This window comes from Hyla sarda, chromosome 2, assembly GCF_029499605.1.
Source record: "Hyla sarda isolate aHylSar1 chromosome 2, aHylSar1.hap1, whole genome shotgun sequence".
Taxonomy (NCBI): Eukaryota; Metazoa; Chordata; class Amphibia; order Anura; family Hylidae; genus Hyla; species Hyla sarda.
This window is the reverse complement of record NC_079190.1, coordinates 489,335,236-489,359,089: the sequence shown is the minus strand read 5'-3', so window position 1 is coordinate 489,359,089 and position 23,854 is coordinate 489,335,236. Positions and strand designations below refer to the sequence as shown.

Sequence of the window (23,854 nt, the reverse complement as noted above, 5' to 3'; positions counted from 1 at the left end):
GGGAAACTAAACTGCACCTAATGTGGGGGGGGGGGAAACTATACTGCACCTAATGTGGGGGGGGGGGGGGGAAACTATACTGCACCTAATGTGGGGAGAAACTATACTGCACCTAATGTGGGGAGAAACTATACTGCACCTAATGTGGAGGAAACTATACTGCACCTAATGTGGGGGAATCTATACTGCACCTAATGTGGGGGAATCTATACTGCACCTAATGTGGGGGAACTATACTTCACCTAATGTGGGGGAACTATACTGCACCTAATGTGGGGGAAACTATACTGTACCTAATGTGGGGGAAACTATACTGTACCTAATGTGGGGGAACTATACTGTACCTAATGTGGGGGAACTATACTGTACCTAATGTGGGGGAACTATACTGTACCTAATGTGGGGGAACTATACTGCACCTAATGTGGGGGAACTATACTGCACCTAATGTGGGGGAACTATACTGCACCTAATGTGGGGTACTGCACCTAATGAGGGGGAACTATACAGCACCTAATGTGGGGGAACTGTACTGCACATAATGTGGGGGAACTGTACTGCATCTAATGTGGGGGAACTGTACTGCATCTAATGTGGGGGAACTGTACTGCACCTAATGTGGGGGAACTGTACTGCACCTAATGTGGAGGAACTGTACTGCCAAACTAATGTGGGGGAACTGTACTGCCAAACTAATGTGGGGGAACTGTACTGCCAACCTAATGTGAGAGAACTGTACTGCCAACCTAATATGGGGGAACTGTACTGCCAACCTAATGTGGGGGAACTGTACTGCATGGATATTTATATGAGTGCAGGTCTGTTTATGTATTTGTGCATGCAAGCAAGAGTGTATTTGTCTGTGTGTGTGTATGTGTGTGTGTGTGTGTGTATATTATAAAGGTGTGAACTGTTATGTTCCGCTCTCCGGCCGCACACGCTGGCCGTAAGCGCATGACCTCGTTAACCCCTGCTGCCGGCGGGGCTGGGATTTGCATCACGGGACGCGCCAGCATGCGAATCCCATCACTCACCTAGTGCTCCTCCTGCCTCCTCCTCTGCCTCTCTGCTCTGGCGTGCATGTCCCTGTCCCCTAGGGAGCACATGTGCTTGAGCTCGGAGATTTAAAGGGCCAGAATGCTCAATAATTAAGTGAACACCTGAGGCCCAGTTAAAAGTTCCACCACCTCCCACACTTCCCTGCCGAATCTTTGTTGCCCTAGTGCCTGAGAGAAAGCGTTCCTGAGAGTTGCCTTGCCGTGTTTCTGACCCTTAGGCTAGGTTCAGACTACGGACTCTCCAGGCAGAGAATATGTGAACGGAAACCCATTCACTACACTATACATTTTGGCAAGCGGAATTTCCACCTGCAATTTCAAAGAGGAATTGCAGGCGGAAATTCTGAAGTCTGAACCTAGCCTTAGTTCTGTGACCTGACCATGCTCCTTTGCCGCCTGCCTACTGACCTCCTTCTATGTCCCTGACTATGCATCTGTGCCGCCTGCCCTGACCTTCTGCTATCCTGACTACGAGTTGCCATATCCGACCTGTGCCTCGTATCTCCTCAACCGCCTGTGTGGTCAAGCCATGCCAGGGGTAGCGACCTGGGTGCCGTCTGCGGCAGCAAGACCATGCCGCTTTGCGGCGGGCTCTGTTGAAAACCAGCAGCACCATAGAGTGTTACCTACCCATTCTCCTCTTACAGCAACAAGGCATTATAATCAACACTAATGCCATACACTGAATATTTTCTCTTTTTCTGAACATTCTCTGAGATGATTGTGTGTGAAAATCCCTGTAGCAGTTTGTGAAATACTCAGACTGGCCCGTCTGGCACCAACAACCATGCCACGTTCACGGTGACTTAAACCCCCCTTTCTTCCCCATTCTGTTGCTCGGATTGACCTTTATCAAGTTGTCTTGACCACGTCTAAATGCCCAAAAGCATTGAGTTGCTGCAATTGGCTGATAAGCTATTTGTGTTAACAAGCAATTGAACAGGTGTTACCTAATAACATCCATTTTTTTTTTGCACACATTTTTGGATGCAATGTGGGAGTTTGCAACTTTGCAAAAAGGTGCGCAATTATGCCGTTCTGCACTACCACAACGACGATGGCAAAAGTCCATGTTATGGAAACAATGGGGGGGGGGAGGGGGATTTATCAAAATCTGAGAAAAGGAAAAGTTGCTCTGTCGCCCATAGCAACCAATCAGATCGCTTCTTTCATTTTGAAGAGGCCTTGATAAAAATGAAAGTAGCGATCTGATTGGTTGCTATGGACAACTGGGCAACTTTTCCTCTGGACAGGTTTTGATAAATTTCCCCCAATATCACGTATATTGTGAGGGTTCTACATGTACTGTATATTTCATTGTGGGCACATATTGTTGAGAACATTTGATCAATCATTAATCCTATTGTGTCATTTGATCTCTGTACCGCAGCTATTTCTTCATATAAAGGTGGAGCTGTAATACATACCTGAGAACACTAACGTTTCCAGGTTCCAGTAAACAGGGTTTCCTACACACAGTAAGTGCTGTCAGCATGGCCGGCGTGCGGGTTGCAGTAGTCACAGGGGGCAATAAGGGAGTAGGGCTGGCGGTGGTCAGGGCCATGTGCAAGCAGTTCCAGGGGGACGTGTATCTGACGGCCAGGAACTCCAAACTTGGAGAAGAAGCCATCAAGGCCCTGAATGGTGAGGGGTTGTCCCCGCTCTTCCATCAGCTGGACATCAATGACCTGACCAGTATCCGGGCTCTGCGGGATTTCCTAAAGGAAAAGTATGGCGGTCTGGATGTGCTCATCAATAACGCCGGCATTGCATTTAAAGGTATGTTGTGAGACTGCTGCAATTACTATAGAGCATAGCATTGTAAGAAGGATATTGGTGATCACCAACATAATAAGTCTGGAAAGCTCTGCCCTAGAGGCAACATAGCCTAAAGACATGAAATCTTCACAAAACACCGAAATTGTCATTCTAGGACAAATCACTTACTCGTTTTGGAAATTTTTCTCTTAAAAAACGCACACATTATGGGTACGGTACCAGCGCTACGTGGAGCCGTACCCTGTAACTGCACATGATGTGAACAGAGTTCAACCCACTTGTGAGTCTCGGCAGTCTAGCCAGGTCTAGAAGCATTTCTGTCTACAAAGATATATTACAAAGTTTCTTATATTCGCTTGTACTATTGGTCTATGCACTGTTTGTCTAAATGACAGTGTCTGTTTAAGTATTCTTATGGTTTCTTCTGCTGGGCCACTTTCAGTGCATATTTGTATATTGGTTCAATATAGGAGAGTGTTGGCACTTTCGTGTACTCAGCGGTGGTGCAAGAGGCAGGGTAAACTCACAGGTAATTGAAGATAATATCCAGCACTCACCGGTCATGCAAAGTGAAGATTTATTAATCCATAGCGTGGTACAAGGACGTGTTTCGGCGTGGGAGCCTTTCTCAGCTGTCTGCCATAGGCAGACAGCTGAGGAAGGCTCCCATGCCAAAACGCGTCCTTGTACCACTCTATGGCTTAATACATCTTTACTTTGCATGACTGGTGAGTGCTGGATATCGTCTTTTTTTTTACATATTTGTATGTTGTCTTCCACGTTGTCATCTCTCTGTAGCTTGCCATTTATACCCCTATGTCTGCTATAAAACTGTAATAAACCTCTATTCCTATCGCCATCATCAGCTGCTGACACAACCCCATTTGGAATCCAAGCCGAAGTAATTCTGAAAACCAACTTTTTTGGTACAAGGGATGTCTGTAATGAACTACTGCCGCTCCTTAGACCAAATGGTAAGTTTCGGGTAGCTATTATTTGCATAACGTCATCTATTCAGGTGTTTCGCCATTATTCTTGTAGAGTTTTTGAAGAGATGAACGATAGTGAGTAAACAGTGCACTATGCTAAACTTGCTTAGTATACTTTAGCGATATGCTTTACAGCAAGACCCATAGACAGTCACATGAATGGGAAGAGTTACTGAGCGTGCTCTCTGACCTTTAAAGAGGTCATTTCACAGGGAGGGGGAAGCTAAGCAGTGAACATCATCTAGATCTTTTTTAGATAAATGTTATATCTACTGGCATCAACTTTTATTGTAATGCTATCCAGACCACTTTTCAGCAGCCTCCGCCTTGTCATCACTATCATCCCTATCCTGCATTGGGATGACAGAGGTAGTGCTCCCCTCACCCTTTAAAACCACTAAGATGCTGTGTTGCTATTGACCATGGCATCTAATGGCCTACATTTTTAGGTTCTTTAATCCCACCATTATAGCAAGAACCAGGATATTATGAGACAGCCAAGCTCCTGTGACACCTGCCATTGGACTCCTGTGTAGGACTATTCCTGCCCTTTTGTAAAATGGTTTATGGGTACAAAGTAGACCCCTTGGTAACCCCATTAACCATCCAGTCAATCACTGGAGGATCTAGGACTAGACCTCCAGGGATCAACTCATAGATATGGAAAGCAGTCACTCTTTTATCAGAGACTTGTTTAGGAGATGTATTTGATGGAGGATGGGGGAGAAGATGTCTGATCGTGGGGGCCCCGCCGCTTGAGACCCTCACGATCTCGGCTGCGGCACCCCAGACATCTGGTGCACGGAGCGATGCGGGGCGGAGGCTTGTGACGTCATGGCAACGCCCCGCTCATGACGTCACGGTCATGCCCCGTCAATTCAAGTGTATGGGAGGGGGTGTGACACCGGATAGCGGGACGTCCCCAGCGGCAGGACCCCCGTGATCAGACATCTTATCCCCTTTCCTTTGGATAAGGGATAAGATGTCTAGGGGCGGAGTACCCCTTTAAGGCCCACCAACAGTCCAGGATTTGAATATTTCCCTGTTCCATTTCAATGGAGTAACTGAAAATATCTGGTACATTTTTTAACCAGTCGTATTGTAGAAGAGCTAGCCATCAGCTTTTTATTAATATGGCCATATCTTTCCCCATAGGAAGAGTGGTAAACGTGTCCAGTATCTTCAGCCATACATCCCTTCTAAAGTGCAGCCCCGAACTTCAGGAGAGATTCCGCAGTGACACCATCACAGAGGATGAGCTGGTGAAGCTGATGGAGAAGTTTGTGAAAGATGCCAAGAACGGAGTCCATGAAGATAGGGGCTGGCCGAACTTTGCTTATGGGGTGTCCAAAATCGGGGTAACAGTGTTGTCCAGAATTCAAGCACGACAACTAAAGGAGACCAGGAAAGGAGAGGGCATAATTCTCAATGCCTGCTGCCCAGGGTGGGTGAGGACTGATATGGCGGGTCCTAATGCCACCAAGTCCCCAGATGAAGGTGCTGTGACCCCAGTATATTTGGCTCTTCTTCCAACTTCAGTGGAATCACCAAATGGGGAGCTGGTCAGTGATAAGGAAATTTTGACTTGGTAACCATGAGAAAAGCACTGGTATTAAAACTTATTACATTACAACCATTTTTTTAAGAATAAAGTTACATTATCATATTATTGTTATTATTATTATTAATAATAATAAATTCCATAATATTTTTATAATTTTGTTATGATTTTATAATAAATAGATTTTATAGGAATTTGGGCAAGCAAAGTAAGGCCCCAACTCTCACCTCTCCATTTTAAAGGGGTACTTCACTGCTAGACATCTTATCCCCTATCCAAAGTATAGGGGATAAGATGTCTGATCGCGGGGTCACGGCATGAATGGAGCGGGTGTGGCGTGATGCCACGAGGGGGTGTGGCCTAACATGACACGACCACTGCTGCTGAAACCCGCCATTTTGAACGAACGCCGGGTTCCATCAGCAGTAGTCATGCTTCACGAAGATCGCGGTGGTCCTAGCGGAAGGTCCCCTGCGATCAGACATCCACATCCTTTGGATAGGGTATAAGATGTCTAGCAGCAGAGTACCCCTTTAAGATAGTGACACATAATACCGACATATAGTTTCAAAATAATAGTGCCATATACAGCCTACATAATGCCATCATATAGTGAGCAATAATTCAGAATTTCAGGAAGCGAAGCCCCTGGATATTTACTCAGGCCAGTGGTCTAAGGGATTGCAAAGGGCGGGCATGCTGCGACGTGTAGTTTGCAACAGTTGGAGGTCCACAGATTGGAAACCACTGGCTTTAGTCCATTTTCCAGAAAATCACAACAACGTTCTAACCTAATGATAGGCCATCAATGGTGGGGTCTGTGTTGGCTAAGGGGTGTCATGTATGTAGACTGATGGGTGTAGTAACTATGGTAAGAGTATGTGACGCCAGGAGTGTTAACCACCACACTCCAAGGATAAGCGGTTGCTGGTGCCGAGTGCCGGGTAAGGAATACCACAAATGTAAGGTTAGGGAAACCGCTTGTAAACTTTACTTCAGGAATCGCAGACAGGTGATACAACAGGAACAGCTCAATTTTAGTTCAATTTCGCTGAAGGTAGCAGAAGGGAACCACAGTTGCTTTCTTGGCACTTTGGGACTTGTAGTCCTTCTCAGCTAAGATGTGACTTGACTGGTCTGAATATGATGTGGACAGACTTGACTGAGCTAGCCTTGGTGTGACTAGACTGAATTGACTGAGATTTGACTGAGGGAGACTTGACTTTAGAGCTGACTATCACTGACTCTTGCAACTTCACTTTTGGAATCCAATGTGGGTGCTTACCGCCAGGGTGGACTTGTATGGACCGGAATGGCCTGAGGATCTTCACTCACATAATCCTTTTCTTTGGCTATGGGGCCTGATGGCTCTCGGCTCTCTCTGACAGATGGATGACCTGGTTGGTGGGATCCTGGTGAACGGTGATGTCGCTCAGGAACTGGAACTTTTACAGCAACAATGTCTTTTGGGCCTTTTCTCATGTGAAGAAGTACAGATCACATAGCAGAGGTCTGGACTGGACCTTCACTCACTCTCCTCTCCAGACTCACACTACTTCTCACTAACTTGACTGACCTGGGGGGCAGGTGGCCCTGATTGGCCAAAGTGCACATAAGTTCTCTATACATCCTCTTACACAGACATAGTTAACGCTTTCATGACAATAGAAAATGTGGTGTCCCGATACCGTATTGCATACTGTACCTTGTATGGTGGTCCCCAAAGTCAGAGTTACTACGCTCAGGTAGGGTCCCCCAGGTGGGACAGCCCCTAGGCACCTCTCCTCTATTCTAATTCTGTGATGTTTACATGTACATATTTAACAATAATGTGTATATTTAATATAATGTATAGTATGCTTACCTTCTTGGAGTCGCAGGACCTTCGGTCATGTGACCATGTTAATTCCTCTATGGTATGTTAGAGGACCTTTGGAGATCCTTGGGTCACATGCTACCCATAACTCTATGTGAAAGTGATTGACAGAAGTATTTGACCAATCAGCTCTAGTCCAGCCCCTGCCCATATAAGGGAGCTGTAGCCAATTATCGCTCTCTTGGGTTGCTGCTCTCGTGGATGCCGGACTAGCAGGACGGATCTGTGCAACTTTCAAAGACACGCTAGGCCAGAAAACCTGCCGGTCTCAGCACAAAACTAAACCGTGAGTTCTAAACTAATCCCCGCTAAAGCTAGCGTGACTGCTGGACCGCAACTAATTCCCCTAATTCCAGTGGAACAGCGCACGAGTCTGAGGACTCTAAATTGCTCAAGGTCCCAACCTTTGTCAAACCCTAAGAATTTGTATGTACAGAGACTGTTATGAAGCTTGGATAAAATCTTCAGTAAAAGTTCCAACTGTTTTCAGCAAACTCTCCAGTTGTGGACATTCAATTATTCTATACCTCCCTATGGCTCTTGGGAAGGGTGGCGGTAGGACAAGCATTACAGAGGAGCCCTCACCCTGGAGTCACGAATAGAAAGGGTTAACCAGACACCCTTTAGTAACCGCACAGCTACACTCCCTACACCCAACTCCCCCTGGCTATCACATAGCTTTTTGGCGTCCCACGAATAGGATACGGGTGTGTGCCTCCAGCTGTTGCCACCAATTAAAGTGTGCTCCCCCCATGTAAAAGACTGTATTAATGTGTTACGAAGCACCATCTAAGTGTACGGAATTCTGTGTATGGTGCCGCGTGCAGAGAGTAAATGCGAAAAGTAAGGGGGAGGCGAAAATGTATTTGCTGCGGAAATGTGTAAAGTGAGAAGTGAATGTATGCTACGATCCTCTGGTCTGGTCAGCGATGCAAGAGTTAAACCGCTGCTGGAAAAGCGCGTGAAGAAAGCCCGCGCTGCGCCACGAACCGCCCATGGGCGTGGCTACCAAGTAAATGTGTCGCAGCCAAAAGGGAACTTAAATTCCCTGCTGTTGTTTTCGGGGGGACCGGAAGTTGGGGCTGCACCGATGACGTCCTTCCGGCTGGCAGCCATTTTGGAGAAGCCCATTATAAAAGGAGCCCTGCACAGCGACCTCTTCAGTCTGCACAAGGAAGAGACGGAGAGTACAGACATGATGGAGAGCAGCGTTCCACGTGGTGTGAGCACCAAATAACTTCTATTAAAAAATCATAATCCTTCCAGTATTAATCAGCTGCTGTATGCATCTAGAGGAAGTTGAGTTGTTCTTTTCTGTCTGACCTAACTGCTCTCTGCTGACACTCTTTTTATTATAAATATATCAAACTTAACAAAACAGAAAAATAAGCTTAACCCCTTAAGGATGCAGGTTTTTTTCCGTCTTTGCATTTTCATTTTTTCCTCATCACCTTCTAAAAATCATAACGCTTTCAATTTTGCACATAAAATTCCATATGAGTGCTTATTTCTTGCGCCAAAAATTCTACTTTGCAGTGACATTAGTAATTTCACCCAAAAATCTACGGCGAAACGGAAAAATAATTAATTGTGCGACAAAATTTAAGAAAAAATTTTATTTTGTAAATTTTGGGGGCTTCCGTTTCTACGCAGTTCACTTTTCGGTAAAAATAACACCTTATCTTTATTCTGTAGGTCCATACAGTTAAAATGATACCCTACTTATATAGGTTGGATATTGTCGTACTTCGGAAAAAAATCAGAACTACATGCAGGAAAATGTATATGTTAAAAATTCTCATCTTCTGCCCCCTATAACTTTTTATTTTTCCGCGTCCGGGCCGGTATGAGGGCTCATTTTTTGCGCTGTGTTCTGAAGTTTTTTATCGGCACCATTTTTGTATTGATTGGACTTTTTAATCACTTTTTATTCAGTTTTTCATGATATAAAAAGGGACCAAAAATACACTATTTTGGACTTTGGAATTTTTTTGCGCACACGCCATTGACCGTGTGGTTTAATTAACAATATATTTTTATAGTTCGGACATTTACGCGATACCACATATGTTTATTTTTATTTACACAGTTTTTTTTATGGGAAAAGGGTGGTGATTCAAACTTTTATTAGGGAAGGGGTTAAATGTGTAAACTTTTTTTTTTCACTTTTTTTTGCAGTGCTATAGCTCCCATAGGGACCTATAACACTGCACACACTGATCTCCTATGCTGATCCCTGCAGAGCCATAGCTTTGCACGGTTCAGTCAGATAGGGGCTTGATTGCTCAAGCCTGTAGCTCAGGCTTGAAGCAATCAATCGACGATCGGACGCCGCGAAGACAGGTAAGGAGACCTCCGCCTGCGTCCCAGCTGATCGGAACATCGCGATTTTATCGCAATGTCCCGATCAGCCCGACTGAGCTGCCGGGAAGCATTTACTTTCGCTTTCAGATGCAGCGGTCAACTTTGATTGCCCCGTCTGAAGGGTTAACAGCGCGCGGGACAATGATCGATGCCGCGCGCTGTTAGCCCAGGGTCCCGGCTATGATTAGCAGCTGGGATCGACCCGGTGTGATGCGGGGTCACGGCGTGACCCCGTTTTAAACACCGGAAACGGGCGTAGGGAGTACAGGTACGCCCTACGTCCTTAAGGAGTTAACTAGCAATAACAAAACCAAACTTTTTCCATTTTTAAACACAACAAAACCTGCCTAACCAGCCAGCCCAACTTAACTAAACTAACAATATACCTATATATATATATATATATATATATTTTATCAAAATAATATCACACACACACGCATTCTTTACATAAACATAAAAATAGCTTTACTTAGCTTTAACTAAAAACAACCAAACTTGGTAAAAAACCACACATTACATTCATAACTAACACACCACCCCCTTTTTTTTTTTTTTCTACACTACCACAGTATGACCAATATTAACTCCTTGGGGACGGAGCCCATAATAACCCTAAGGACGGGAGCATTTTTTGCAATTCTGACCACTGTCACTTTAAGCATTAACCTGTTAAGGACCCAGGGTGTACCTGTACGCCCTGAGTCCGCTTCCGATCTATAATGCGGGGCCACGGCGTGGCCCCGCGCCATAGCGGGTCAGGCCCGGCCTCTAACAACGGCCGAGACCCGTGGCTAATAGCGCGCGGCATTGATCGCGGTGCCACGTGCTATTAACTCTTTAGACGCGGCGTTCAAAGTTGAACGCCACCTCTAAAATGAAAGTGAAACCATGCCGGTTAGCTCAGGGAGCTGTTCGGGATAGCCGCGGCGAAATCGCGGCATCCCGAACAGCTTACAGGACAGCCGGAGGGTCCCTACCTGCCTCCTCGCTTTCCGATCGCCGAATGACTGCTCAGTGCCTGAGATCCAGGCATGAGCAGTCAAGCGGCAGAATCATCGATCACTGGTTTCTTATGAGAAACCAGTGATCAATGTGAAAGATTAGTGTGTGCAGTGTTATAGGTCCCTATGGGAGCTATAACACTGCAAAAAAAAAAGGTAAAAGAAAAAAAAGTGAATAAAGATCATTTAACCCCTTCCCTATTAAAAGTTTGAATCACCCCCCTTTTCCCATAAAAAAAAAAACAGTGTAAATAAAAATAAAAATATACATATGTGGTATCGCCGCGTGCGGAAATGTACGAATTATAAAAATATATTGTTAATTGAACCGCACGGTCAATGGCGTACCCGCAAAAAAATTCCGAAGTCCAAAATAGTGCATTTTTGGTCACTTTTTATGTCATGAAAAAATGAATAAAATAAGACCTATCAATGCAAAATGAGCCCTCCTACCGCCCCATACGCGGAAAAATAAAAAAGTTATAGGGGTTAGAAGATGACAATTTTAAACGTATACATTTTCCTGCATGTAGTTTTGATTTTTTCCAAAAGTACGACAAAATCAAACCTATATAAGTAGGGTATCATTTTAATCGTATGGACCTACAGAATAAAGAGAAGGTGTCATTTTTACCGAAAAATGTACTACGTACAAACGGAAGCCCCCAAAAGTTACAAAATGGAGTTTTTTTTTCAATTTTGTCTCACATTGATTTTTTTTTCCGTTTCACCGTAGATTTTTGGGTAAAATGACTGACGTCATTACAAAGTAGAATAGGTGGCGCAAAAAATAAGCCATAATATGGATTTTTAGGTGGAAAAAGTGTTATGAAAGAGTTATGAATTTTTAAAGGTAAGGAGGAAAAAAGAAAACGCAAAAACGGAAAAACCCTGAGTCCTTAAGGGGTTAATAACTCTGGGATGCTTTTACTTTTCATTCTGATTCCGAGATGTTTTTTTCGTGACATATTCTACTTTATGTTAGTGGTAAATTTTTGTCGATACTTGCAGCATTTCTTGGTGAAAAATTCAAAAATTTTAGGAAAAAATTTAAAATGTAGCATTTTTCTAACTTTAAAGCTCTCTGCTTGTAAGGGAAACAGACATTCCAAATAAATTATATATTGATTCACAAATACAATATGTCTACTTTATATTTTCATCATAAAGTTGACATGTTTTTACTTTTGGAAGACATCAGAGGGCTTCAAAGTTCAGCAGCTATTTTCCAATTTTTCACAAAATTTTCAAAATCGGAATTTTTCAGGGACCAGTTCAGTTTTGAAGTGGATTTGAAGGGCCTTCATATTAGAAATACCCCATAAATGACCTCATTATAAAAACTGCACTCCTCGAAGTATTCAAAATGGCATACAGAAAGTTTGTTAACCCTTTAGGTGTTTCACAGGAATAGCAGCAAAGTGAAGGAGAAAATTCAAAATCTAAATTTTTTTACACTCGCATGTTCTTGTAGACCCAGTGTTTGAATTTTTTACAAGGGGTAATAGGAGAAAAAGCCCCCCAAAATTTGTAACCCAATTTCTCTCTAGTAAGGAAATACCTCATATGTGTATGTCAAGTGTTCGGCGGGCGCAGTAGAGGGCACAGAAGGGAAGGAGCAACAATGGGATTTTGGAGAGTGAATTTTTCTGAAATGGTTTTTGAGGGGCATGTCACATTTAGGAAACCCCTATGGTGCCAGAACAGCAAAAAAAAAAAAAAAACACATGGCATACTATTTTGGAAACTACACCCCTCAAGGCACGTAACAAGAGGTCCAGTGAGTCTTAACACCCCACAGGTGTTTGATGACTTTTTGTTAAATTTGGATGTGTAAATGAAAAAAACAATTTTTTTTCACTAAAGTGCAGTTTTTCCCCCAAAATTATTTTTTTTTACAAAGGGTAATGGGAGGAAATGCCCCCAAAATTTGTAACCCCATCTCTTTTGAGTATGGAAGTACCCCATGTTGGGGCATAAAATGCTCTGCGGGCAAACTACAATGCTCAGAAGTGAAGGAGTCACATTTAGCTGAAATGGTATTTGGGGGACATGTCGCATTTAGGAAGCCCCTATGGTGCCAGAACAGCACAAAAAAAAAACCACAAGGCATACTATTTTGCAAACTACATCCCTCAAGGAATGTAACAAGGGGTCCAGTGAGCCATAACACCCCACAGGTGATTGACAAACTTTCGTTAAAGTGGGCCATAAAAATGAAACATTTTATTTTTAACACTGAAATGCTGGTGTTACCCCAAACTTTTCATTTTTACAAAGAGTAATAGGAGAAAATGCCCAACAAAATTTGTAACCCCATTTCTCTCGAGTAAGGAAACACCTCATATGTGTATATAAAGTGCTCTGTGGGTGCACTAGAGTGCTCAGAAGGGAAGAAGCAACATTGGGCTTTTGGAGAGCGAATTTTGCTGAAATGGTTTTTGGGGCATGTCGCATTTAGGAAGCCCCCATGATGCCAGAACAGTAAAAAAAAAAACATTGCATACTATTTTTGGAAACTACACCCCTCACACAACTTAATAAGGGGGGCAGTGAGCATTTACACCCCACTGGCATTTGACAGATCTTTGGAACAGTGGGTTGTGTAAATGAAAAATTACATTTTTTATTTTTACGGACGACTGTTCAAAAAATCTGCCAGACACCTGTGGGGCATAAATGCTTACTGTACCCCTTGTTACATTCCGTGAGGGGTGTAGTTTCGAAAATGGGGTCACATGTGGAAGGGGTCCACTGTTCTGGCACCATGGGGGCTTTGTAAACACACATAGCCTTCAATTCCAGCCTAATTCTCTCTCAAAAAGCACAATGGCGCTCCTTCTCTTCTGAGCATTGTAGTTCGCCCGCAGAGCACTTTACTTCCACATATGGGGTATTTATATACTTAGAAGAAATGGGGTTACAAAATTTGGGTGGCTTTTTTCCTATTACCCCTTGTGAAAATGAAAAATTTGGGGTAACACCAGCATTTCAGTGAAAAAAAACAAATTTTACATTTTCATGTCCAACTTTAATGAAAATTTGTCAAAGACCTGTGGGGTGTTAAGGCTCACTATACCCCTTGTTACGTTCCGTGAGGGGTGTAGTTTCCAAAATGGGGTCAGATGTGGGTGTTTTTTTTTTTGCGTTCATGTCAGAACCGCTGTAACGATCAGCCACCCCTGAGCAAATCACCAATTTAGGCCTTAAATGTACATGGCGCTCTCTCACTCCTGAGCCATGTAGTTTGTCCGCAGAGTATTTTATAACCACATATGGAGTATTTCCGTACTCAGAAGAAATTGTTTTACCAATTTTACCTCTTGTGAAAATGAAAAGTATGGGGCAACACCAGCATGTTAGTGTAAAAATGTAATTTTTTTTTACACTAACATGCTGGTGTAGCCCCCAACTTTACCTTTTCATGAGGGGTTAAAGGAAAAAAATCCCCCAAAAATTTGTAGTGCAATTTCTCCCGAGTACGGAAATACCCCATATGTGGCCCTAAACTGTTGCCTTGAAATACGACAGGGCTCTGAAGTGAGAGAATGCCATGCGCATTTGAGGCCTAAATAAGGAATTTGCAATAGGGGCGGACCCAGTTACCTACTGTAAAACCCTACAACAGTGCTTCCCAAACAGGGTGCCTCCAGCTGTTGCAAGACTCCCAGCCTGCCAGGACAGTCTATGGCTGTCCGGCAGTACTGGGAGTTGTGGTTTTGCAACAGCTGGAGGCTCCGTTTAGGAAACACTGCCATATGAGACGTTTTTCATTTGTATTGGGGGGGGGGGGATGTGTAAGGGGGTGGATATGTAGTGTTTTACTTTTTGTTATGTGTTAGTGTAGTGTAGTGTTTTTAGGGTACATTCACACAGGCAGGGGCTCACAGTAAGTTTTCCGCTGGGGGTTTGAGCTGCAGCGGAAAATTTGCCGCAGCTCAAACTTGTAGAAAGAAACCCACTGTAAAACCGCCCCTGCGAATGAACCCTGTACATTCACATGGGGAGGGGGGGGGGGACTGTAGACCTCCAGATGTTGCAAAACTTAAACTCCAAGCATGCCCAGACTGTCCAGGTATGCTGGGAGTTGTAGTTTTGCAACATCTGAAGGGCCAGTTATTGCAGAACTACATGCCCAGCATCCCTGACTGTCTGGCCATGCTGGGAGTTGTAGTTTTGCAACATCTGGAGGGCTACAGTTTGGAGACAACTACACAGTGGTCTCCAAACTGTGACCCTCCAGATGTTGCAAAACTAGAACTCCCGGCATGCCCAGACAGCCTTGGCTGTGTAGGCATGCTGGGAGTTCTAGTTTTGCAGCTTTTAGAAGGCCACAGAGAAGATCACTTACCACGATCTTCACTGCAGTCTTCTCAGCCGCACTTTCCGGCTGCTCTTCTTGTGTCGATGCCGCCGCCACTGTCGCTGGTCCAGGATGCCTCTGCCGATCCGGGTAACCCGGGCCATGCTCCCCCCTCGCCGCCCGTGTTCCCCACGCTCTGCCCTAACTTCCGATCGGTGGCCAGAGCGGGGGAAATTAACTCTAACCCCCCTGCCCCCCTCTTGCCATTGGTGGTCAGCCTGACTGACCAATGACAGGTGATAGGAGGGGGTGGCAACACTGCCACCTTGCTCCTATCCTTTAGGATGGTCGGAGCTGTCTCTGACAGCTCCGATGATTCTTATTTTCCAGGCGATCGGTTCACCAGTGACCCGAATGGCCCGGATCATGGGCAAATCGCTGGTCTGAATTGACCAGCGATTTGCCACGATCGCCGACATGGGGGAGTCTCAGAACCCCCCTAGGCGAGCGGCAGTGATCGGAAATGCGGAGGGCGTATGGATACGCCCTCCGTCCTTAAGTGACAGGACGCGAGGGCGTATGCATACGCCCTTCGTCCCCAAGGAGTTAAAGTACAATAATATAAAAATAAAATGCTAAAAAATACTAAAAAAATACAAAAAAAATGCTAAAAAATACTAAATCAGATCCGACAACCTATTCCCATCCTATATCATAAGATGTACAATACAAATATAAAAACACAAATACATAATCTAAATGCAAATATATACATAAACGATATACACCCTACACTAGACTAACCCATCACCCGCACAACCACCCACCTTGACATGGGTCAGAGTCCATAGTCCATAGTCCATGGATATCCAGTCCAGTCCATAACTGACCTGTGCCAGCCCCTCCAAACATCCACCAACCCACCAATTCCCCCACTCAACCTAATCTATACCCAAACCAACTATACAAATACAACTTCATAACATAACATCATATACAAATACAAAACAATACAACCTACCTTAGGCCCAAGTTTGGTCGCCTGTAAGCCCTTTACGCAATACATATTCTGAAAACAAAACAAAAAGACTAGGGTGTACATGCATAGGCCACCACCAGGAAGAAGGATGGCAATCCTGATAGTACTTTTTAGACTCTCTCCACTAACTTTTCCCTACGACTCACCCTACTGTTATCTCTTCAACAAACTGACCCTGCACTCACCCTCTCTCTGTCCCTACATCCTTTTTACTATCCCTAACCAGAAACAGGGGTACTCTACCCAAGAGGTCTACTACCTAGGGCACATCAAATGAAAAACCTCTCCACAGGAGAGAAGCCCTATTGGTACCAAGACTACCATACTCTAAAGATGTGATCTTGAGGTCACCGGTGATGTTCGTACAGATCTCCACCTCGGGGAGGACTTTCCGCTGTGTAAATACTAGACACTGTGCGTTCCGCATGTGGTACCTAACCACAAAACTGACTATAAATAAAGTGCCCCGGTCTTGGCCACCCAGGTTCCTGAATGCCCCATAAGCCCACTCCGGATAGGTAAGTAGTGTTGAGCGGCATAGGCCATATTCGAATTCGCGAATATTCGCGAATATATGGACGAATATTCGTCATATATTCGCGAATATTCGCATATTCGTAATATTCTTGTTTTATTTTCGCATATGCGAAAAATTCGCGTGTGTGAAAATAACATATGCGAAAATTAGCATATACACAATTAGCATAAGCAAAAATTCGCATATGCGAAAATTAACATATGCAAATTTTTGCATATGCGAAAATTCCCATACCAGTCTCACACAGTAGTATTAGAGCCTTATTTACACCACACAAGCTGGAAGCAGAGAGGGATGATCACTGTGATGTGTACTGTGAAAAAAAACAAAAAAAAACCTGAATATTCGTAATTACGAATATATAGCGCTATATTCGCGAATATTTGCGAATTCGCGAATATGCGATATTAGCAAATAAAATTCGTATTGCGAATATTCGCGAGCAACACTACAGGTAAGGCCGGCAAGTTGTTTTCTAGCCAATGGAAGCGCCCACCCGGTTGTAGACCCCTATATTAAAAGGACAATGAAGCTGGAAGTGGTCCATGCTTTCCAGCGTGTCCCCGCACTCTTCTCGGGGACATCCCAGGTCATCAGAGCTCCGGTGCTTCAAGTTGTCCTTTACATATAGCTTCCCCTGAAAACAGCACCAGGCCAAGTCCCAAAACTTCTGGGGGATCCTGTTCATGTTTAAAAGGTACAACCCCACCCTCAGATCCCTATCTGGGCAGTCCCTGAGCGCAAGAGGCTTCTGGAAGTGGGTCAACAGAACCCGTTTGTCAAGGAACTGCCTTGACTGGGTCCTAATCTCCCACACTCCCAGACCCCACCGACGTATCGCCTTCAGAGTTGGGGTAGCGTAAGCCGGAAGATATCCATGGGGCGTACGGAGGTCCTTCACTTGCCCTCCTGTGTCCCATTCCTGGAAGAAAGGCCGAAACCATTCCCTGCAGGAGATTACCCACGGAGGAGCCCTCTCTGACCAGTGGTTTGAGATGTTAACTTTCAAAAAGGTGTTTCGTTAAGAACACCACAGGGTTTACCATAGATAAACCCCCTAGTCTCCTCGTGCGGTACGTAACCTCCCTCTTGACTAGGTTCAACCTGTTCCCCCATAACAGTTGGAAAAACCGGCTGTAGATCCTAGTGTAGTAAGCCTCTGGCAAGATACATACACTGCCCAGATAGATAAACAAGGGGAGCAGGTACGATTTGATCAGGTGTACCCTTTCCCTGAGGGTCATAGACCATCCCTGTGATGGACTGACTCCGCCAAAAGTGACTCCTCCTTCCGAATGACAAGCCCCAGCATATCACAGGCAATATCCCCAGGCAGAACTAAAGATTATTGCATCCTTGTACCCAAAGAACCAGGCAACACCAGTCTTCAGGTATAAAATCAGAACTCTTTATTGTGGAACAAGTGTCTTCTTTTATAGGAAGGATATCACAGTAGGAAGGGTCAGTAAAGACAATACAGGTGACAGGGAGTCTGGGAGATAATCCAATAAAGGTGGTTAGCTCCCCATATACAGTGCCAAAGGTGGAGGTGTGCAGAAGTTGGACTGTGTGCAAAAAGGAGAAGCATGTGTAGAATTAGTGTATTGTACAAAAGGTGAACTGTGTGCAAAAAGTGGACCGTGTGCAAAATGTGAACCATGTGCAGAAGGTGTATTGTGTAAAGGAGGTGGACAGTGTGCAAAAGGTAGACCATGTGCAAAAAGGTGTTTTGTGCACAGAAAGTGGACCGTGTGCAGAAAGTGTATGAAAACAGTAAATAAAAACATCCCAACTCTGAGCTTTATGTCACTGGACAACATCAACTGAGGGGTACAAATAGTGATGTCCTAAAGTCCATCCAAGTAGATAGGGTGACTCTAGGATCCGTCACAATCCCTTCCACTGGTTCACCTTCTGAGTGGCATCCTGGAGCTTACCATCCCAGTTTTTGGTGGGATAATCATCCTGGCCGAATGTGATGCCCAAAACTTTTGATGACTCTTGGTGCCCTGGAAGGGTGTCCGGGAGATCAAACATGGGATCTCCCCCTCCCAGCCAGAGACTCTCACACTTATCTCGGTTGATCTTAGACCCGGATGCCTCCAAGTAGCGGTCCACTTCCATCATCACCACATCGACCTCCTCTCTCTCGGACACGAAAATGGTGACATCGTCAGCGTATGCCACTACTCTCTGGGTGACATCCAGCTCCGCCAGACTCATTCCAACTCCCGGCCACAATCTACCCTACGAAGGGATCGATCGCAAATACGTATAAAAGCGGGCTCAAAGGACAACCCTGACGGACTCCGAACCCCACCACAAAAGAGCTTCCAGACCAACCGTTCACCAGCGGGAAACTCTCTGCCCCTGCATACAAGATCTTAAGCCAATTAACAAAAGTACTCGGTAAGCCATATCTCAGGAGTGGTTCACCCAATCAAAAGCTTTGGCCTAATCCAGGGACAGCAAGTACCCCTTCCAGAGACCCGCACTACTCCGCTCCACTGCCTCCCGGACACCGATAACAGCACTTAAGGTGCTTCAGCCTGGAAAAGAGCAGTGCTGAGCCCCTGAAAGGAGCCGGGGTGCAAACTTCACCAACCGATTAAACAGTATCTTAGCCCGAAGCTTCCTGTCCGTATTGACAAGAGCTATGGGTCTCCAATTCTCAATATGGCTGGGATCTTTACTCTTTGAGAGAAGAATCAGGGCTAACCTCCTCATTGACTTCAGCAGAGTGCCCGAGGAGAGACACTCATTGAATACCTCAGTCAAGAGGGGAGCTAAAGACTCCTTAAAGGGGTTATCCAGGAAAAAACTTTTTTTTTATATATATATCAACTAGCTCCAGAAAGTTAAACAGATTTGTAAGACGGGCCACATCCCTGCGACCTACCTCCTGCCCGGGTGTCTGGAGGGACCATACGGTCTCCCCATTTCTCTTTCAGAACGCTCCCAGACCATGTCTCTCCACCCAGAAAGACAGGTCCATCTCCTTTCCCTCTACCTGGAGTGTCCTTTCTCCTCTCTTTAGTGCCTCCAGGAGGTGACGTTGCAACTGACCCTCACCAGATGCAGGAGGTACAGATCCCACCGAACCCCCGGCCGCCACACTTGCATAACTCCTGGCGACCGGGCGGGGCAGCCGGACCAGACACCGTCCCTAAGTCCCAGCCTAGGCCACCTGTACTGCCAGAAAAGCCACTACTACTCCTCTCATTCACACCACTACTCCTCCCTTCTGCACTACTACCACTCCTCCCATCTGCACCACTACCACTCCTCTCATTCACACCACTACCACCCTCCCATTCATTCCACTACCACTCCTCCCATCTGCACCACTACTATTCCTCCCATTCACTCCACTACCACTCTTCCCATCTACACCACTACCGCTCCTCCCATCCACACCACTACCACATACACCCCTCTCATCCACAGCATTACCACTCCCATCATTCACACACCTTGAATTCACATTGCTTTCATTAACAGTATTTTTGGGTTCAGCAGCTGTTTCACCCACTACCTCTGGGCTGGCCTGGACATGTTTTAGCTTGGCCTTCTTATTCCTCCTTAGATCACCGGCGGCTGCCATTGTCGGCGACACTGACTCCTCCTCCATACGGGACGTTACTGCTGATGTCAAATCCCGAAGCTGAGGCTGCTCCTCCGGGCGCACCTCCACCCCTCCTCCTGCCACTGATGTGCAGGGACTCCCCTCTCTCACAAAGGAGATCCCCATAGTGCCCGCGCCACACACTGCGCCTGACCATATGGGCTCAGCAGCAGGTCCTGGAGCCCGGACACTCCCCCCCTCTCAGGGCAGTGCCCCGCAGAGCTGGTAACATTGCCCACAATACTTGGGGAACCGCTTCCCTTACACACTGCTGCATAACTATCGCCCACCATTAGCCCGTCCTGCTCTTCCCTACCAGCAGGACGGGTGACTGTAGCACCCATGGCCATGTTGGATGCAACACTGTACCCCCCGTGCTGGTCCGTTCCACAGCAGAAGCGGGATCCGGCAGGGTGGGGGGCCCAGCAGCCTGAACCAACTTTTCAGTTGGCCCAGACTGCTGGATAGGGGAGAAGACAAACTTCACTTGCTCCTCAGCCTTTTTCTTCTTCTTTTTTTTCTTCCTCTTACTCCCCTCAGGGCCCAGGTCCTGGCCAAAACTGAAATTCTCCAGATGGATGGGTGACTGCATCACTGTGGCCCGCAGGAGCCCCCACCAACAGAGCCGCTGTCACCTCCATCACTGCTGTCACTTTCCTCAGAGGTGGCTGGTAAGGCGACTTGGGCAGGGTTGATGTAATCCGCACTCGGGGTGACAGAGTTCTTAGGGGTACAGGGGGTCTCACACACATCCCCCTCACTCTCATCATCCTCACTGTCGCCATCTCCCTCTGGCTATCCTCTTCCTCCTTCACAGGGGTCCTCATGGTTTTAAAGTGGTCCTCGTTTTTTAATTTCTCCTTAAACATGCCTGCTCCATCTACAATCAGCATTCGGGCTCTCACCACCTCCTGCTCCTCTGCCTTCAGCTCGCACACTCTGGCAGTGAACCTCACCCTCATAGCCTTGGCAGAGTGATCTGTCTGGTAATGGGCACACTTCAGATCTTCCCTTATAACTTTCAGCTTTTTTCCTAGCTGCTCATATTCCACCAGCTTTGCCTGCATGCGGGAACTGAAAGTAGCTAGCGGGTCCCTGAGTCCCCGCACCCCCCATTGCTGGGCTTCAATAACATTAGACACAGTCTCCGAAGACATAACCGTAAGCTTCTTACCGGACGGTTTCCAGCGACGGACTGGGGAGTGGGCTCCACATTACTGCGGAGCCTGCTGGATCTTCTCACCCCGTCCTGGGAATCGGCCGTAGCTCTCTCACTCCCACCCCCCAGCCTTGCAGGTATCACTGTGGTCAGACTGGAAAGAACTACACAACATCCTGTGGAGCATACAGCAGCTGATAAGTACTGGAAGGATTAAGATTTTTTAATAGAAGTAATTTACAAATCTGTTAAACTTTCTTGAGCTAATTGATATGAAAAAAATAGTTTCCCACCGGAATACCCCTTTAAGAGTTAAAAGAGTTTAACCTGTTGGGGACGGAGGATATGCCTTCGTCTCCCGGTAATAAAGGATGGAGGGCGTACCTGTATGCCCTCCGTATTTTTGATAACCGCCGCTTGCTGGGCGGTGATCGGACCAGGATGACTGCTGATATCTATCAGCAATCATCCTGCAGCAATGCCTAGGGGGTCCTGATAAATCCCCCCCCCCCCCCCATGTCGGCGATCGCCGCAAAATGCCGGTCAATTCAGACTGGCGATTTGCGGTGATCCAGGCCAATCGGGTGACCGGTGACTCGATCGCCCGGAAAATAAAAATGATCGGAGCTGTCAGGATGGGTACATTCACACTGGTGGGTTTACAGTGGGTTTCCTTCTACAAGTTTGAGCTGCTGCAGTAGAAAACTCACTGTGAACCCCCGCCCGTGTGAATGTACCCTAAAAACACTACACTACACTAACAAATGATAAAAGGTAAAACACTACATATACACCCCCTTTCACTGCCCCCCCCCCAATACAAATGAAAAACATCTCATACGGCAGTGTTTCCTAAACAGAGCCTCCAGCTGTTGCAAAACAACAACTCCCAGTATTGCCGGACAGCCATAGACTGTCCTGGCAGGATGGGAGTCTTGCAACAGCTGGAGGCACCTTGTTTGGGAAACACTGCTGTAGGGTTTTGGTGGAGACAAGCCCCATCCTTGTATCCAGGTCGTATTTCATGGAAGAAATTGCGTACTCGGGAGAAATTGCATTAACATTTTTTGAGTGGACTTTTCTCCTTTTACACCTTATGAAAAGGTAAAGTTGGGGGCTACAACAAATTAAAATTTTTACACTAAGATGCTGGTGTTGCCCCATATTTTTCATTTTCACAAAAGATAAAAGGAGAAAAAGACCCCCAAAATTTCTAACGCAATTTCTTCCGAGTACGGAAATACCCCATATGTGGACGTAAAATGCTCTGCGGACGCACAACAAGGCTCAGGAGTGAGAGACCGCCATGTACATTTGAGGCCTACAGTGGGGATCAAAAGTTTGGGAACCCCAGGTAAAAAAAATGTATTAATGTGCATAAAGAAGCCAAGGAAAGATGGAAAAATCTCCAAAAGGCATCAAATTACAGGTTAGACATCTTATAATATGTCAACAAAAGTTAGATTTTATTTCCATCATTTACACTTTCAAAATAACAGAAAACAAAAAAATGGCGTCTGCAAATGTTTGGGCACCCTGCACCCTTTGGCAAGTATCACAGCTTGTAAACGCTTTTTGTAGCCAGCCAAGAGTCTTTCAATTCTTTTTTTAGGTATCTTTGCCCATTCTTCCTTACAAAAGTCTTCCAGTTCTTTGAGATTTCTGGGCTGTCTGTCACGCACTGCTCTTTTAAGGTCTATCCATAGATTTTCAATTATGTTGAGGTCAGGAGATTGTGAAGGCCATGGCAAAACCTTCAGTTTATGCCTCTTGATGTAATCCCCCTGTGGATTTTGAGGTGTGTTTAGGATCATTATCCATTTGTAGAAGCCATCTTTTCTTTAACTTCAGCTTTTTCACAGATGGCATCAAGTTAGCATCCAAAATTTGCTGAAATTTTATTGAATCCATTTTTCCTTCTACTCGTGAGATGTTGCCTGTGCCACTGGCTGCAATACAACCCCAAAGCATGATTGATCCACCCCCATGCTTAACAGTTGGACAGAGGTTCTTTTCATTAAATTCTGTTCCCCTTCTTCTTTGCTCATGCCCGGCCAAAAAGTTAAATTTTAACCTTATCGGTTCACAGAACTTGTTTCCAAAATGCATCAGGCTTGTCTATACAGTATGTTCATTTGCAAAGTTCAAACGCTGATTTTTGTGTTGAGGACGTAGAAGAGGTTTTCTTCTGATGACTCTTCCATGAAGACCATATTAGTACAAGTATCTCTTTATAGTGGAATAGTGTACCACAACTCCAGTGTCTGCCAGATCTTTCTGGAGGAATTGTGCAGTCAAACGTGGGTTTTGAAGTGTTTTTCTCACAATCCTGCGAGCTGTTCTGTCTGATATTTTTCTTGGTCTTCCAGATCTTGCTTTAACTTCCACTGTTCCTGATGACTGCCATTTCTTAATTACATTCCGAACAGAGGATATTGACATCTGAAAACGTTTTACTATTTTCTTATAGCCTTCTCCAACTTTGTGAGTGTCAACTATTTTCAGTTTCAGATTTCTAGACAACTGCTTAGAAAACCCATGGTGCTGATTGTTGGGGCA

At 45.5% G+C, this 23,854-nt stretch overlaps 2 protein-coding genes across 2 annotated transcripts in view; one reads left to right on the top strand and one right to left on the bottom strand.

Annotated features, from left to right (window-relative positions):
- The window catches only part of DOP1B (DOP1 leucine zipper like protein B), a 248,102-nt gene that overhangs the window by 211,690 nt on the left and 12,558 nt on the right, over window positions 1-23,854 (bottom strand). The gene's annotated exons all lie outside the window — the stretch shown is intronic.
- Window positions 2,470-5,477, top strand: LOC130357147 (carbonyl reductase [NADPH] 1-like). Its single transcript, XM_056559608.1, has 3 exons — window positions 2,470-2,837; window positions 3,704-3,811; window positions 4,982-5,477. The coding sequence occupies exons 1-3, from the start codon at window positions 2,552-2,554 to the stop codon at window positions 5,416-5,418; spliced, it is 831 nt and encodes a 276-aa protein (XP_056415583.1). The 5' UTR covers window positions 2,470-2,551; the 3' UTR covers window positions 5,419-5,477.